At 41.8% G+C, this 14,469-nt stretch overlaps 1 protein-coding gene across 1 annotated transcript; it reads left to right on the forward strand.

Moving 5' to 3' along the window:
• The first annotated feature begins 1,354 nt into the window (after positions 1–1,354).
• Positions 1,355–8,394, forward strand: LOC134033757 (vasculin-like). The gene is made up of 11 exons (XM_062478034.1): positions 1,355–1,581; positions 2,110–2,831; positions 3,121–3,243; positions 5,017–5,143; positions 5,393–5,586; positions 5,745–5,805; positions 6,219–6,403; positions 6,673–6,828; positions 7,022–7,224; positions 7,694–7,796; positions 7,886–8,394. The coding sequence occupies exons 3-11, from the start codon at positions 3,181–3,183 to the stop codon at positions 8,039–8,041; spliced, it is 1,248 nt and encodes a 415-aa protein (XP_062334018.1). The 5' UTR covers positions 1,355–1,581; positions 2,110–2,831; positions 3,121–3,180; the 3' UTR covers positions 8,042–8,394.
• Positions 8,395–14,469: the final 6,075 nt, after the last annotated feature.

A 14,469-nucleotide genomic window follows, 5' to 3' on the forward strand; every position in this document is an offset into this window, starting at 1 on the left:
AACCCATCGCGGTAAAAATCTATTTAATAATCAGATGCTCTGATCATATCTAGTTATTGTCTCCATTCACATACCTAGACACGCCGTACAGATAAATAGATTGTGTTCATCTGAATGAGTGTTGAAAAGAAATTGGTTATTTCTGTGCATATTTAACTGGATCCATGCTCGCCTTAGGAAACACCAAATGTAAACATTTTACATTACATTGTATTCATTCAGCAGTCGCTTTTAACCAAAGCAACATGACATACAAATAGTGCAGATAGAAATACAGCAAACCTACAGCCTAGTTGGAAGACTAGGCGGAAGCTGCATTCTGGATGATCTGTAGAATGCATAATGGTACATGGAATGGAAGTCAACACGTTAGAGCACCATGGCCTGGACGAGCAGTTGGGTGAAGTATTCTGTCAGATACTGATGGATCTTCTTGATGCCGGTAGGTCTGCATCCTGCCAGCAATGTGTTTCTTGAAATCCAGGTTGTCATCTTGCTGAGGATCTTTCCGAGCTAGAGGCTGTCTCAGAGATGCCATGATTAATAGCTCTGGGGACGGGGAGGATCAGGCAGGGATGAAGAGTAGCTCCGTCTTGTTGTGATATAGTTTCAGGTGGAGACATCCATGAGGATGCATCAACCAGACATGCAAAACATTATTTCAATGACTTGGGGGACTGAGGGTGGAAAGGAGAGGAACATATCTGCAGATACGTGTTGTCAGTGTATGTGGTAAAAAAAAGAAGCCATGTGATTTGATGTTAAGCCAAACGTCCTGTTGCACATGCTGTACATTTTCATATTTCAGAACTGGCCTATCCGAAATTAGGAAAAATAAATACTTTTGAAAATAGGATTTTATAATCGGTTGGAAAGTGAAAAATGTTTTCTTATTTTTTCCCCCATGGAAGGAGGTATGCCGCCCCAATCTAGGTTCAGGCATACCAGCACTGTGATGTGGTCCCTGGTGCCTGTTTGTAGGGATGTTTTCATCCTTTCTTGACCAGCACCTTGGCACTGCTCTTGTTAAAATCCCCAACGTGTTGAAACCTCTGACTTGTTGAAACCACCGACTTGTTAAAACCTCTGACTTGTCGCAGTTGTAGATCTTTGGATGTGTCAGATATGTAGGCTAATACAGAACAAACCTAATGGCAAAACAGAATACATTATTTTAGAATCCCAGTAGTTGGGCCTTGGTGAGTGAATACCCTTGCAGTGTAGAGACATACTTGTGCCTATTTGTCTCATCACACCTGCTTTGTAACTTTCCAAAAGTGACCTGACAACAGCCGCTAGGGGTCGACTTCACTCCGAAGCTCAACGGGGTAGGCTAACGAGATTCTCCTTTTAGCGAAGCATTGCGGTTGCGCCATTTTGGGAAGGAGTTTGTCAAAAGCGGCAAAATTTTAAAGATAAAGGAGTATTTTGCAAACATTTGAGCAACTTCTGAAAATATTTGTTGTGGATACATATACTGCAAACTACCTGGTTATGTTTTTGACGTTAAAGTCAGGTCCTAAAAATGAAATGATTAACTGACAACTTTCGAATGGGGACTGAGCTGTGAGATTCGGCAAGGTAACGAACGCAAACAACACAGATAGCTCTAGCCAACCACTTGCATAGCTGGCTACGCTGGCTTGTTTATTAGCTAGCATGAATTGAAGTGTAGCTAGCTAACGCTCATCAAAACGGAGATGATTTTGCTCTGTGTATGTAACGGTAGTTACTATAGTACGTTAGGTGGGCTATTGTAAAATGATTGTAATGCTTGTAACAGTGTAGAGCAAGCTAGCTAACCATCCGGGTTATAGTTTGCAGCAGAGTTGGGTGCAGGACCGGACTATGGCTTGCTAACACATTTACAATGGTGTTAACGAGCTAGCTAGGCTAACTGTTCTAGCTTTGGTTGCTAGCAAACTACAAGCTGTCATGTTGTTGCTTGAGCCTTGAGGTAAACGGCATGGCTAGCTCGCTGAGTAGCTACTAACAGGCCCGTATGCTTTCATAGTGAATTTACCTAGGCTACGCTAACTCGTTAAGTTAGGCTACTGGCTACAGTAATAGTTGCAAACATAAAACAGCTGTTTTGTTTTCTCATTTTAGATCAAGGTGGGCACTGTAGCTACATGGAACAGCTCACGCGTCTTGATGATTGATTCGCCAGTACCTGAACAGTTATGGATGGGCTGAGAAGCTACTGAACCGAACATGTCGAATGGTTTCTTGGATATTAAGTAGCTAGCTAGCAAGTTTTTCGTGTCTCGAGTTTCAATGGGAGTTGAGGGGACATAAGCAAAGGCATGCATTGAAACGATTTCTCACCAACTACTTCACAAGTCTTCCATTGATTTGCTAAAATTGTGTCATGCACCAACTGTTAATCATGAACTAAAGTCAACAGTGGCAACATGTGACCCTTATTTGAGTAGTTCTATGTTACTTATGTATCTGCTGAAAATATGACATGGTGAATGATAGATTGCTTTAATTTCTATACCACATCTCGCTCACGCTTCTTAAAGCGTTACTATAGAGTAGAAACACCCCAATGTCCCCTTGGTAACATCTCAAGAAAGGGCCACAGGAAATGTTCTCCTTCCCTTAAAAGGAATCATCATTGACTGAAATTGCATGACCGATATGGATAGCTGATTGTAAACACACCTGGAAACATTTAGAAAAATATCCTATCTGCAAGCCTCATGTGGGGAGCAGATTAACTGGACATCAATCCATATTGAGAAGAAAACCAACAGTAAAGGACTGAGAACTGTGGGACTACAGAACTGCTACAGCAGACGCCTCTGCTCGGTCGTCCGTAGCTGGTTTGTATAAGTTCTTATGACATTGTAAAGTTATGCCAGTTCTGTGTGCATGTAGCTACATCCTTTATGTGTGCAGTATAAGGATACTTGTAGTGGACAGGAGAAATTCCAGTGAACAAATGCAGAGGCCCTCTATGCCCTATACAAGGAAAGCAACAGTGTACAAGAACATTAGCTTCTAGAAACGCCATAAACACAATTGGTAGAGAAAGCTTAGTGAGTCTCAGTCCCCTTTCAATGAGTGCATTATGTGCTGGTTTCTCACCTCTCTGTTTCCATTCTCTTTCAGGGGCCAGTGAGATGATGAGGTGTTGATGTCGTGCCTAACCTATTGGAGACGCAAACCTAAATGGCGCAGCATGACTTCACTCCAGCCTGGCTTAACTTTCCCACAGCACCATCACCGGCCAAGGTATGGGAACATGTTGGCATGTACAGTTAGGTCCATAAATATTTGGACATTGACACAATTTTCATCATTTTGGCTCTGTATACCACCACAATGGATTTGAAATGAAACAATCAAGATGTGCTTTAAGTGCAGACTTTCAGCTTTAATTTCAGGGTATTTACATCCAAATCAGGTGAACGGTGTAGGAATTACAACACATTTTATATGTGCCCCCCCCCTTTTTAAGGGACCAAAAATAATTGGACAAACTAACATAATCATAAATCTAATTGTCACTTTTAATACTTGGTTGCAAATCCTTTGCAGTCAATGACAGCCTGAAGTCTGGAACCCATAGACATCACCAGACGCTGGGTTTCGTCCCTGGTGATGCTCTGCCAGGCCTCTACTGCAACTGTCTTCAGTTCCTGCTTGTTCTTGGGGCATTTTCCCTTCAGTTTTGTCTTTAGCAAGTGAAATGCATGCTCAATTGGATTTAGGTCAGGTGATTGACTTGGCCATTGCAGAACATTCCACTTCTTTGCCTTAAAAAACTCTTTGGTTGCTTTCGCAGTATGCTTCGGGTCATTGTCCATCTGCACTGTGAAGCGCCGTCCTATGAGTTCTGAAGCATTTGGCTGAATCTGAGCAGATAATATTGCCCGAAACACTTCAGAATTCATCCTACTGCTTTTGTCAGCAGTCACATCATCGATAAATACAAGGGAACCAGTTCCATTGGCAGCCATACATGCCCACGCCATAACACTACCTTCACCATGCTTCACTGATGAGGTGGTATGCTTTGGATCATGAGCAGTTCCTTCCCTTCTCCATACTCTTCTCTTCCCATCATTCTGGTACAAGTTGATCTTGGTCTCATCTGTCCATAGGATGTTGTTCCAGAACTGTACAGGCTCTTTTAGATGTTTTTTGGCAAACTCTAATCTGGTCTTCCTGTTTTTGAGACTCACCAATGGTTTACATCTTGTGGTGAACCCTCTGTATTTACTCTGGTGAAGTCTTCTCTTAATTGTTGACTTTGATACAGATACGCCTACCTCCTGGAGAGTGTTCTTGATCTGGCCAACTGTTGTGAAGGGGTTTTTCTTCACCAGGGAAAGAATTCTTCTGTCATCCACCACAGTTGTTTTCCGTGGTCTTCCGGGTCTTTTGGTGTTGCTGAGCTCACCAGTGCGTTCTTTCTTTTTAAGAATGTACCAAACAGTTGATTTGGCCACACCTAATGTTTTTGCTATCTCTCTGATAGGTTTGTTTTGATTTTACAGCCTAACGATGGCTTGCTTCACTGATGGTGACAGCTCTTTGGACTTCATATTGAGAGTTGACAGCAACAGATTCCAAACACAAATACCATACTTGAAATGAACTCTGCTCCTTGTCAATGAAATAACGAACTCCCATGAAGGAATAACATACACCTGGCCATGGAACAGCTGAGCAGCCAATTGTCCAATTACTTTTGGTCCCTTAAAAAGGGGGGGGGCACATATCAAATGTGTTGTAATTCCTACACCGTTCACCTGATTTGGATGTAAATACCCTGAAATTAAAGCTGAAAGTCTGCACTTAAAGCATATCTTGATTGTTTCATTTCAAATCCATTGTGGTGGTATACAGAGCCAAAATGATGAAAATGGTGTCAATGTCCAAATATTTATGGACCTAACTGTATGTGTGTGTGCCCATTGTATGCTTACCTCTGTATTCTAAACTTGTGTATTTGGTCTCATCATAGGCTCTTGTAAGTTTGACTGTGTGTGTGTGTGTTAGCCCTCTCACAGCTACGAATCTACCCCTGACCGTCTTGACAACCAAGGCAATGTGAGTCGCAGATGTCACAACTCCTCAGATGGCTCAGAGTCAGTCAATGGGCGAATCCCAAGTAAACTGCCCAGTGGTGAGTTTATGATGTTTGATGCACATTAAACCGATAGCTACCAAGTTGTAAGGGTGTAATAGCATAGAGTGCTGTTAAATCTTGCTTGTGCATTGTTAGCTTTGGTTATGGGTTGTGGTTCTCATTAGAAGCTTTTCACTAACCTACACTTGCCACAGAAAACATCAGCAGATCGTTTTCAAATGTATATTTTTGTGTATATCTGTTCACACTGCAGTGTTATTAACACACACTGTGCATGTTCCATAGGAGGCTACTCCAGGATCGAGAGGAATGGATGGAAGGTCCTCAATGGCACTAGTGAGGGATCTAGCCCGCGGGCCCCTCTCCAATACAGCAGCTGCGATGTTGGCCCTTCTTGCACCTCTAAGATCAAAGGTCTGCAGGAGCATGATAACAGGGAGAATGGGGATAAACGCAAGAAGTTTGCAGCTGAAGATTTTGTAAGTGCTTTGTTAGGGCTGTTGGTGTATTTTCTGTGTTGCAAACTTATGAGCACCAGTAACAGCCAAGACATATGGATGTCATATTACTTGTAAAATTCCAAATGTATGTAACCCCCCCCCCCACACACACACACACTTTTTGTCACTTTTTGCAGCCTTCTCTGAATCCTGATGCAGAACGAGAAGTCAACCGTAACAAAGCTGCAGGTGTATGGGGTGAGTGACCTTAGAATCTTTCTATGTGGATGCTGTGTACTCTCCAGAAGGTCACCTGGGCCAACTGTGAAGTCATTATTTTACAATATGCATTAACCCTTGTGTTATCTTCGGGTCATTCTGACCCATCAGTCATTGTGACCCACCGTTGTATTGCAACAGATTTACCGCATACAAAGACAAAGTGAAGCCTTTTCTTTTAACCGTTGGGCTGTCTCAGACCCCCCACATTGCGAAGGTTAAAAGAAAATTATTTTAATTTGTTTTTGTATTGGGTAAAATTGGGTAAACACAACGATGGTTCGTTATGAACCTTTGGGTCATGTGACCCGAAGGCAGCACGAGGGTTAAGAAGTCAAATTCTTGAAATACCAGTTGAAATAAGATCTTCAATTTTCCATTTACTGTTTTAGAACACCCTCCCAACCCCCAATCCAGAGGCTCTAAGATGATGGTGATCCGACGCATCTCACGGGAAGAATCTTTGCCGGCACTGTCTAGCACCAGCCCAGCCCAGCAACAGGGCCCATCTCGCAATGGCACTGGCCCATCTCTTAACAAGGGTCCCATACCGAAATCAGTCAGTCTTCCAGTCAAGGTGAAACACTCAATCTGGGTCCCAGAAATGAATTATTGGCCTTCTGCATCCTACAATCTCAGTTACGGATCTTGGTTAGGATAGATTACTGTGTGTGTGTGTGTGTGTGTGTGTAAAAACTACTTTTTTTTGCACTCAAGGATTATTGCCACAAAATTACCTCTGCGTTTCAACATGTAAATTTAGATCCAAATGGTACTTAAGGTTTGCTTGACATTTTCAGATGAATATATGAATATGGAGTGCTTGGTTATGTTTGTCTCTCCCAGGTGAGTCGCTCCAGCTCGTCCTCCCCTGTTGAGCAGGGCAGCCAGCCCCGGCTGATGATGCGTCTGACCCGCATGCGCTCCGACAAGAAAAGCCACTTCCTGAAAGCCCTCAAACAGGACATGGTGGGAGAAGAGAAACTTCACCTACACTGCAAGGTCAATACTTCATTTGTGTAACATGTAATTGGGTGTTTGTGTGAGTAGCTCATTTTATGGTGCAATTGCTGACTGATCAAAGTTCCCATGCCTCTTCAATCAATTTGAAAGCCTTCAATCAGTTTGCGTCTAAAAGTTTGTGCAGTGTATTTTATGTGACCATTTCCCTTTTAATCGTCTACTGACCATCCAGGATGAGGATAGTTTTCACCTACACAATAACAACCTGGGCGGAGGGGACGAGAACCTCAATGGCTATGAGCGCGGCACTGGAAGTAGCCCACTGGAGAACGGCAACAGCAAGCCCAGCACCATGAGCATGAGGCAGCAGGTGCTGTGCTCCTCCACCTTCCCCCAGCAGGAGGTGCTGTCCAGCTCCCTGGAGGCAGAGCACAGGTATGAATGGAAGAAGAATGGACTTGCTGCTGTGCATTCACATAGGTTAAAGCTCTGTTAGGATGCTCCCACCTTTACTCCTTTTGGAAATCTCTGGCTTTGATGACTTGGGTCTAGAAGAACTCATGTACCTATCCATTTACAGTCGATCCAAGACTCAGGAAGGAAAGCTGTAGTTGTTAAGCATTCCAACCAGACCTCAGCTACTGTGTTCTGTTTTGAGACATGTAAAGCAGCTGGATTTGTGTTATCGTGCAAGAGCCATGATTAAGGAATTGTAATGAAGACCTTGCTGTTTAAGATCAGCTTGCAACAAAGGCAAGGATATGATGGGGGGGGAAATGGAACAATACCATTGACGTGAAATGGTCACCAGTGGTGGTTCCAGTCGTGCTGTAAATGGCTGCTGATGATGGTGTAATTGCTTAATCTGTTAATATTCATACAAGTGCTCTCTATAATTTGTCAGGTTACTGAAGGAGATGGGCTGGCAGGAGGAGAGTGAGAATGATGAGACATGTGCTCCTTTAACTGAGGATGAGATGAGGGAGTTTCAGGCCATCAGCGAACAGGTAAATACTCCCTTCACACATGATGTAATACTGATACTATCAAATCAGACCCCGACTATATAACCTAAATGTCTGTTGACCATCCACAGCTACAGAAAAATGGTCTGAGGAAGAATGGCCTCTTGAAGAATAGTCCTCCCTCTGACCCAATGACTGCTTGGAGGACCACCAACTTCAAAATTGTCACCAATACCACAGAGGAGACGGAGACCAGCAGCAGCGACACCTCGGATGACGAGGCTTAGGACCAACCCTCATCCGAAACCTCGCCCCCAACACACATTTAACTGCACCACCACCACAAAAGCAGATGAATGAGCAGTTCTGAGGCCCTCCCACCATTTCACAGACCCCACCTCTCACCCACCAGACAAACGTTCAGAATGGACTTGAGAAAGAACACTATTATTGTTTCCGTAAAGAAACCCCCCTTTTTTGTTGGGGCAAAGGGGCGGTGGGAGACTTCAATGTTGGACTACATGTTTGTTCCATCATTGAAAAAGATTGATAATACGTACCGTATGATGAATGTGAAAATAAAGTCCGTTCTGGAGGCTATTAAATAAAATGATTGCAATTCACAGCTGGTGGCTCTCTGGTGGATGTCCTTCTGGCTGATTATAGTTTGACTGGGGGTGGGTGTAGCTCAGAGAGCATTTGACTGTAGATCAAGTGGTCTTATGTTTAAACCCCTCCATGTACAGGTACACCCAGGGTCGGCCCAAGCCTTTATGGGGCCTTAAGCAGAATTTATTTGGGGGACCCTCTGTGACGCTGAGGTGTAAAAAAAAAAAAAAAAGAATTAAGCTGTAATTTCATGTGCTCTTGGGGGTCCTCTGGTGGCCATGGGGGCCCTAAGCAGCCGCTTAGTTTGCTTATGCCTTGGGCTGACTCTGGGTACGCCACTGTAGAAATAGGGTCTGCTAAGTGGGGGGGGGGAAAGGTCAAAATGGTTAAATTCTTCGGTGTAATGGAAGTAAATTGCAAATTTTCACCCTCTTGATCTGATTCTTCTGTAGTAGCCATAACTAATACAAAATAACTTACCGATGAGCAGAACATGCTTACCTGTGTACAGCCAGCTAGGTAATATAGTAGCTGGTTATCCAGTAGGTAGGTACCTTTCTCTGAAAGGTTGAAACGAACTAGCGGCAGGCAGAGGCCTCTGAAGTGAAAATTCCTTGTCTGACCACATATTTACTAGCAAATCACTCACATCTCAGGCTCACATCCTTACCTGTGCTGCAGATGTGAGCTGTGTCTGGTTGATTCCAATTCTTATTAGACGTGAAGTTGGTGACTGGCTGTCGATTTTCATGGCATTTTTAGGTTTGGATTTCATTATGAAAAATAATAGTTACATAATGAAGTTGTCTATTAAATGCATTATTTTTGTAATTCACTATTGAGCAATGGTAAGATAAAACATTTAGATTATTTTTATATTCACCTTGTGACATTTTCACAATAATGTTTGGCATTTAGATTTACACTCGCTAAATTGTTCAACCTTACACTTCTCTTTCAGACGAGGCCACTCTTAAAATAAAGGTGACCTTTAACTCTCGTACTCTGGAACCATGACCAGATTACCCAATGTGCACTGCTTACAGGTGTGGACTGTAGAGACAGGTGATGGAAATACTCTCACTGCTAAGGTCTACATACCTAGAAATAAATATTTTTCTAAAAAACTATTAATATTTAATAATGAAAGGCTATATTGCAATTCTGCATCAATTAGGGCTGTCCCCACTCAGTCGACTAGTCGATTTCTGGTCGATATGCTCTTGGTCGAATAAGATTTTTTTAGTCGAGCTGCCATATGGCAGTGTGAGATCTGATTCCCGCTTGTGTCATCATTGCTGAATTAACTAAATGTTCTACAGAAATTGAAGATTATATTATTTAAGACAAATAAAGCAACTCTAAAAATATATAATTTAAAATAAAAGGTGTTACTGTTTTCCCTTTCGTTAATCTGCGCTTTGTTTTGGTATTTTGCACACGGCACGAGCACAATTGGCTGCCGATCTACAAACTCTGCCATAGCCTACTTTGTCAACTATTAGTCAAAATGGCAAAGAAATCGGTGGTATGGCAGCATTTCATTAAAGTAATTAAAATATTTTTAATTTGTAGTACATTGTAAGAGATACTAAATACCATCGGCATTCGGTTACAACAGTACTGGTGATTCGAGTCTTATTATTAGTAGGCTGTTAGTGGCTGAATCTGCAATGTCCAGCAGCCATTGAGTCAGATCGGGAAAATGTTTGTACGTTTTTTTTCAAATTTCGATTAGTCGATTTTCAGACGTTTTAGTCGAGTCTTGGTCGATCAAAGAAAATCTTAGTCGGGGACAGCCCTAGCATCAATGTAGTATAATGACTATAAAAGTGCATGCAAAAGTTTTTCTTTGTTCTTCACATGCTTCTTCCCTCTAATGAACATTACTGGGGGATGGCGCACTGTCCTATGAATCAAGTTTTGACCAAAGTACTTACTGATGGAAAACAGCTTTTTATACCAATAGGGGGCGTAAACTTGTTGATTCAATTTAAATAGGTTCCTAAATAGGTGATGATGCCAATTCATCCTACAGACAGCATAAAACAACTTTCCTCTGAATTGTGTGCACTACCACAAATAAATGTACACCTTTATAGTATGTAAGGACAATATTTATAGGGGCCATGCATCGAAGCTGTGCAGGCAACCTATTGTGTTTCTACTTTTTCTCAAAGCTGCCTGCTCTGTAAACACTGCCAACTTTATTTGATAGAAGCTAACATGTGCTTGTGTGTTTTGACCTTTTGACATTGATAACATGATTTCTGTCTTGTCTTAAAGCTGAGCAGCTGTTTACAACTGTAAAACCTTTCAATCTTTTATACTTTTCACGCTATAAAACCAATGTAAGTGACTGAAAGATACTCTTTTACATAGTTTCTCAATTTCCATCAGTAAGAAAATATCACAGAATGAAATAATGATAGATACATAGATCTACTTTCCTACTGCATGCTAAATTTGATTGCAGATAGGGCCTACCTTTAAAAAATCTTCATATACAAGCTATCAAAATGAAACAGTTCAACTGCTTTCAGCAATTACCTTTTTGTAGTTTATAATTGTAATTATTATAGACACACGAATGGTCCTAAAATGTGCATCTCGTTCCAAATGCATAACTTTATGGAAGGTTAGCCAGTCATAAACGTCACCAACATCACGACGTTACACACCTGCGCGCATTTACCTACAGCAGTACAGGTCTGGTTTAGTTAAAGCTAGTTAGCTTTCAGGCGATAGCTAGCTCAAAATGCAAATATACAGCTTCAGAAATGCCATGCACAGGCACAGCTGGCCAGGGTAACAACATCTTATGTAACTAGCTAGCTATATTTTCAGGCCTTAACACCCTGTATTTTTGTTTCAGCGAAAACCAGCCTACCGCTAGCATAGTGCTATCCTATGTCAGTAAAACGGAAGTGGGCTCCCTTTTGTTCTGCCCAGTTAGCTCTAGCAATCCCACTCAACAGTAGTTAGCTCTAGAAGTTACTGACCGCGGGGGTCAGGCCTGAAGCTAGGAGCAAAACAAAGTCCCGACTACAGCAGGCTTCGCCAGGTAAGCCCTACATATGCCTGCTAGCATGTGCACTACTATTCATTTGGGTCACATGACGTCACTGTAGCTCTGCACCGCCATCTTTCCGACCGACTCGGTCTCATATCATGGTGTAGGCCTACGTCAGTCATGCCTGCAACAACAGCCGAAGGGGGAACCTCGGACAAATTCACCCATACAATTCAGTCTTTTTATCGTGTCATGTAATGTTGAAGGCTGTTAGGTTTGAAAAACAATTATATTTATGGACGTACATAGATTTTGTGCAAATGTCATATGGCTGCATTTTTTTTTTTTTTTCTTATTGCTTATCAGGCAGGGCGGAGGGAAAATCACGTACACTTTGGTTGTGGCCTATAGCGCCTCTTCTGGGCGTATGTGGGCCACTTGTAGGGTGGGAGTTACTCATGGCCTGTTGTGTCATTGTGCAACATTTGGAATCCTAACTAGCTACTTGAAAGCCTCTTTTCTTCAGATGCAATGGTGTATCTAATCAGTTGTGGTCAGCACGCAAAGAGCATGTTAGGAACTTCAGAAGCTTTCTACTCTCTCATGTTGGATGTGCTGCCTTCGGGTCACATGACCCAAAGGTTCATAACGAATCATTGTTGTGTTTACCCAATTTTACCCAATACAAAAACAAATACAAATAATTTTCTTTTAACCTTCGCAATGTGGGGGGTCTGAGACAGCCCAACGGTTAAAAGAAAATGCTTTACTTTGTTTTTGTATGCGGTAAAGTTGTCGCAATACGACGGTGGGTCACAACGACTGATGGGTCAGAATGACCCGAAGATAACACAAGGGTTAAAGGCAATGAGAGAGTGCCATTGATGTCCACATCACCAAACTGGATTTGTAATGGGTTTCTGTGGGTTTGAAGTAATATCCTAAAGACTACTACTACGTAAAGGGACCAGGCTGTGTTGGGTTATTAGTAGGCTTGTGTATCCTCTTCCAGCATGTATGGCATGTACTTTCTGTGTACTTATGTGAAGAGATTAGATCAGATGATTCTTTGCCAAATGACATGCATGTGAATGACAGTAATTCATTTTCCCTTATTTTTACAGTTGAATGCCTTTTTATTTGATACCATGGAGTTTTAGCACTGAGCAAGGGCACAAAACTATCTTTACTTCTGTAATTTGTAACTCTGAAGGCACTTTGATCTGATGTGGTAATGTTTGCCTCTTTCTCGGGGAAACTTTGAAATGCTTCATCATGCTGACAATGTTTGCTGCATAAAAGTGCTCGCGACTCACTCCACGCTGGTTGCTATTTGATTGCGTCATTAAAAACATAATTATCTGGTCAACTTTATTCACTCTTTTCACTTGTTCGGCCAAACACCGAAAGTGTATTTTTTTTGTGCTATTTTTGGTTGCCAAACATTCAGTGTATCCCTACAGATGACTGTGATTAAGATCTCAAGGTTTCTTGATGGTCTCCCTTTCTGCCTGCCATGTGTCATGGGCATTTGAAGCTGTCGGAAACTTTGCGGAACCTCTCTCCAATTGGCACAGGGGGAATTTATCTGGAATCTCAGGCATCCAAGGATACTGGGCACACTCTCAAATGGAAATGTACACACACATATCCTCTTTCTTGTTTCTTTAATATTGATACCCTTACTTAGATAATGAAAATTGATCTAATTTGTGAATGAGGGGTCATTGACCTAGAACTACAGGGATGTAAATGTGTGTGTGCGTGTGCATGCTAACATTGCACGTTTCTGGGTGTGGTTTGAGCCTCTCACTTTGTGTGTGGTAGATTATTTACTGAACATTCAGTTATTTGGAGGGTTTCTGTCCTAACTCGTTTTTTGGGGGATGTTAAATTGAGTTCTACTGAGTCCTTATTATGTAATTATTACTTAATTGCCATAGCTTTCCAATGCTACTCTCCACTAATCAGTTGATTTTATTTATATAAGACCATTTCGATTATACATTTTACACCTTTATTTTATTTATTTTTTACGAGGTAACTGACTAGACATGAAAGGGTTAGCCTCTGTTATTTACGTCAAGATGACCTAACAAGGGAACACTTCAATTATACTGTAATCACCATTGTCTGAGCAAATCCTGTTTCTATTAACAAAAGCTTTGACCTCAGGATTGACAGCCCTAACATCACTAAATTGCAGTTTCCCAGCCACATTGATCCTTTATGTCTGCAAAACCAATTAGGCCAGATGAATCAATTACATTTACATTTAGTCATTTAGCAGACGCTCTTATCCAGAGCGACTAACAGTAAGTACAGGGACATTCCCCCCGAGGCAAGTAGGGTGAAGTGCCTTGCCCAAGGACACAACGTCAGTTTGCATGACCGGGAATCGAACTGGCAACCTTCAGATTACCAGCCCGATTCCCTCACCGCTCAGCCACCTGACTCCCCAATTAGAAACAACATTGAAAATATAAAGTATTTTTTTTATTCTTCTTCAATCATTCTTTATCTCTCTCACTTTGAGCATTGAATTTTTATCAATAGATGAAGCATGGTAGTCATGTATTTCTTTCCCAAGGTGCTAGTTTGATTCTTAGCCTTCCAAGAACCGGTTTGCTTTTCCATGGACTAGAGAGCCACCTCTGTAGGTCATAGGTCACTGTGTACATTTCATCTTTTCCCAGCAACGCTAGCACCAAGCACAACATTAAAGGCAGGATAGGTAAGTTTTGTGAACCTAGGTATTTTAGCTTGAGTTTGAAAGTATTCAAACCAAAATATCCCACCCCGTCCCTTAAAATCCACTCCTCCAAAACACATGAACACTGCCGGGAAGTAAGTAGACAAACATACAAGTAGCCTGTCCAGTCATTGCTTTCGTTCCGAAAGCCGTCCAATCATTAGTACCGGTCCGACCTTAATAATTGGTCGTGTTTATTATTGTTCTTTGATGCCCACAAATATCGGATGGATTTCATTTTACTGTCAAACCTTTTATATGTATTGGTTGCTGTCAGGATATGAAGTTCATTTCTGCAAAAATGTCTTCTCAACAACATTACCTACCCGTTGCCTTCAATG

The sequence above is a fragment of the Osmerus eperlanus genome, chromosome 14 (genome assembly GCF_963692335.1).
Source record: "Osmerus eperlanus chromosome 14, fOsmEpe2.1, whole genome shotgun sequence".
Lineage (NCBI taxonomy): Eukaryota > Metazoa > Chordata > Actinopteri > Osmeriformes > Osmeridae > Osmerus > Osmerus eperlanus.

Coding starts and splice junctions, on each gene's coding strand:
- LOC134033757 (XM_062478034.1), top strand. CDS start 3,181: ATGGCGCAGCATGACTTCACTCCAGCCTGGCTTAACTTTCCCACAGCA. Junction 3,244..5,016: donor CAGCACCATCACCGGCCAAG/GTATGGGAACAT, acceptor TGTGTGTGTTAG/CCCTCTCACAGCTACGAATC. Junction 7,225..7,693: donor TCCCTGGAGGCAGAGCACAG/GTATGAATGGAA, acceptor ATAATTTGTCAG/GTTACTGAAGGAGATGGGCT.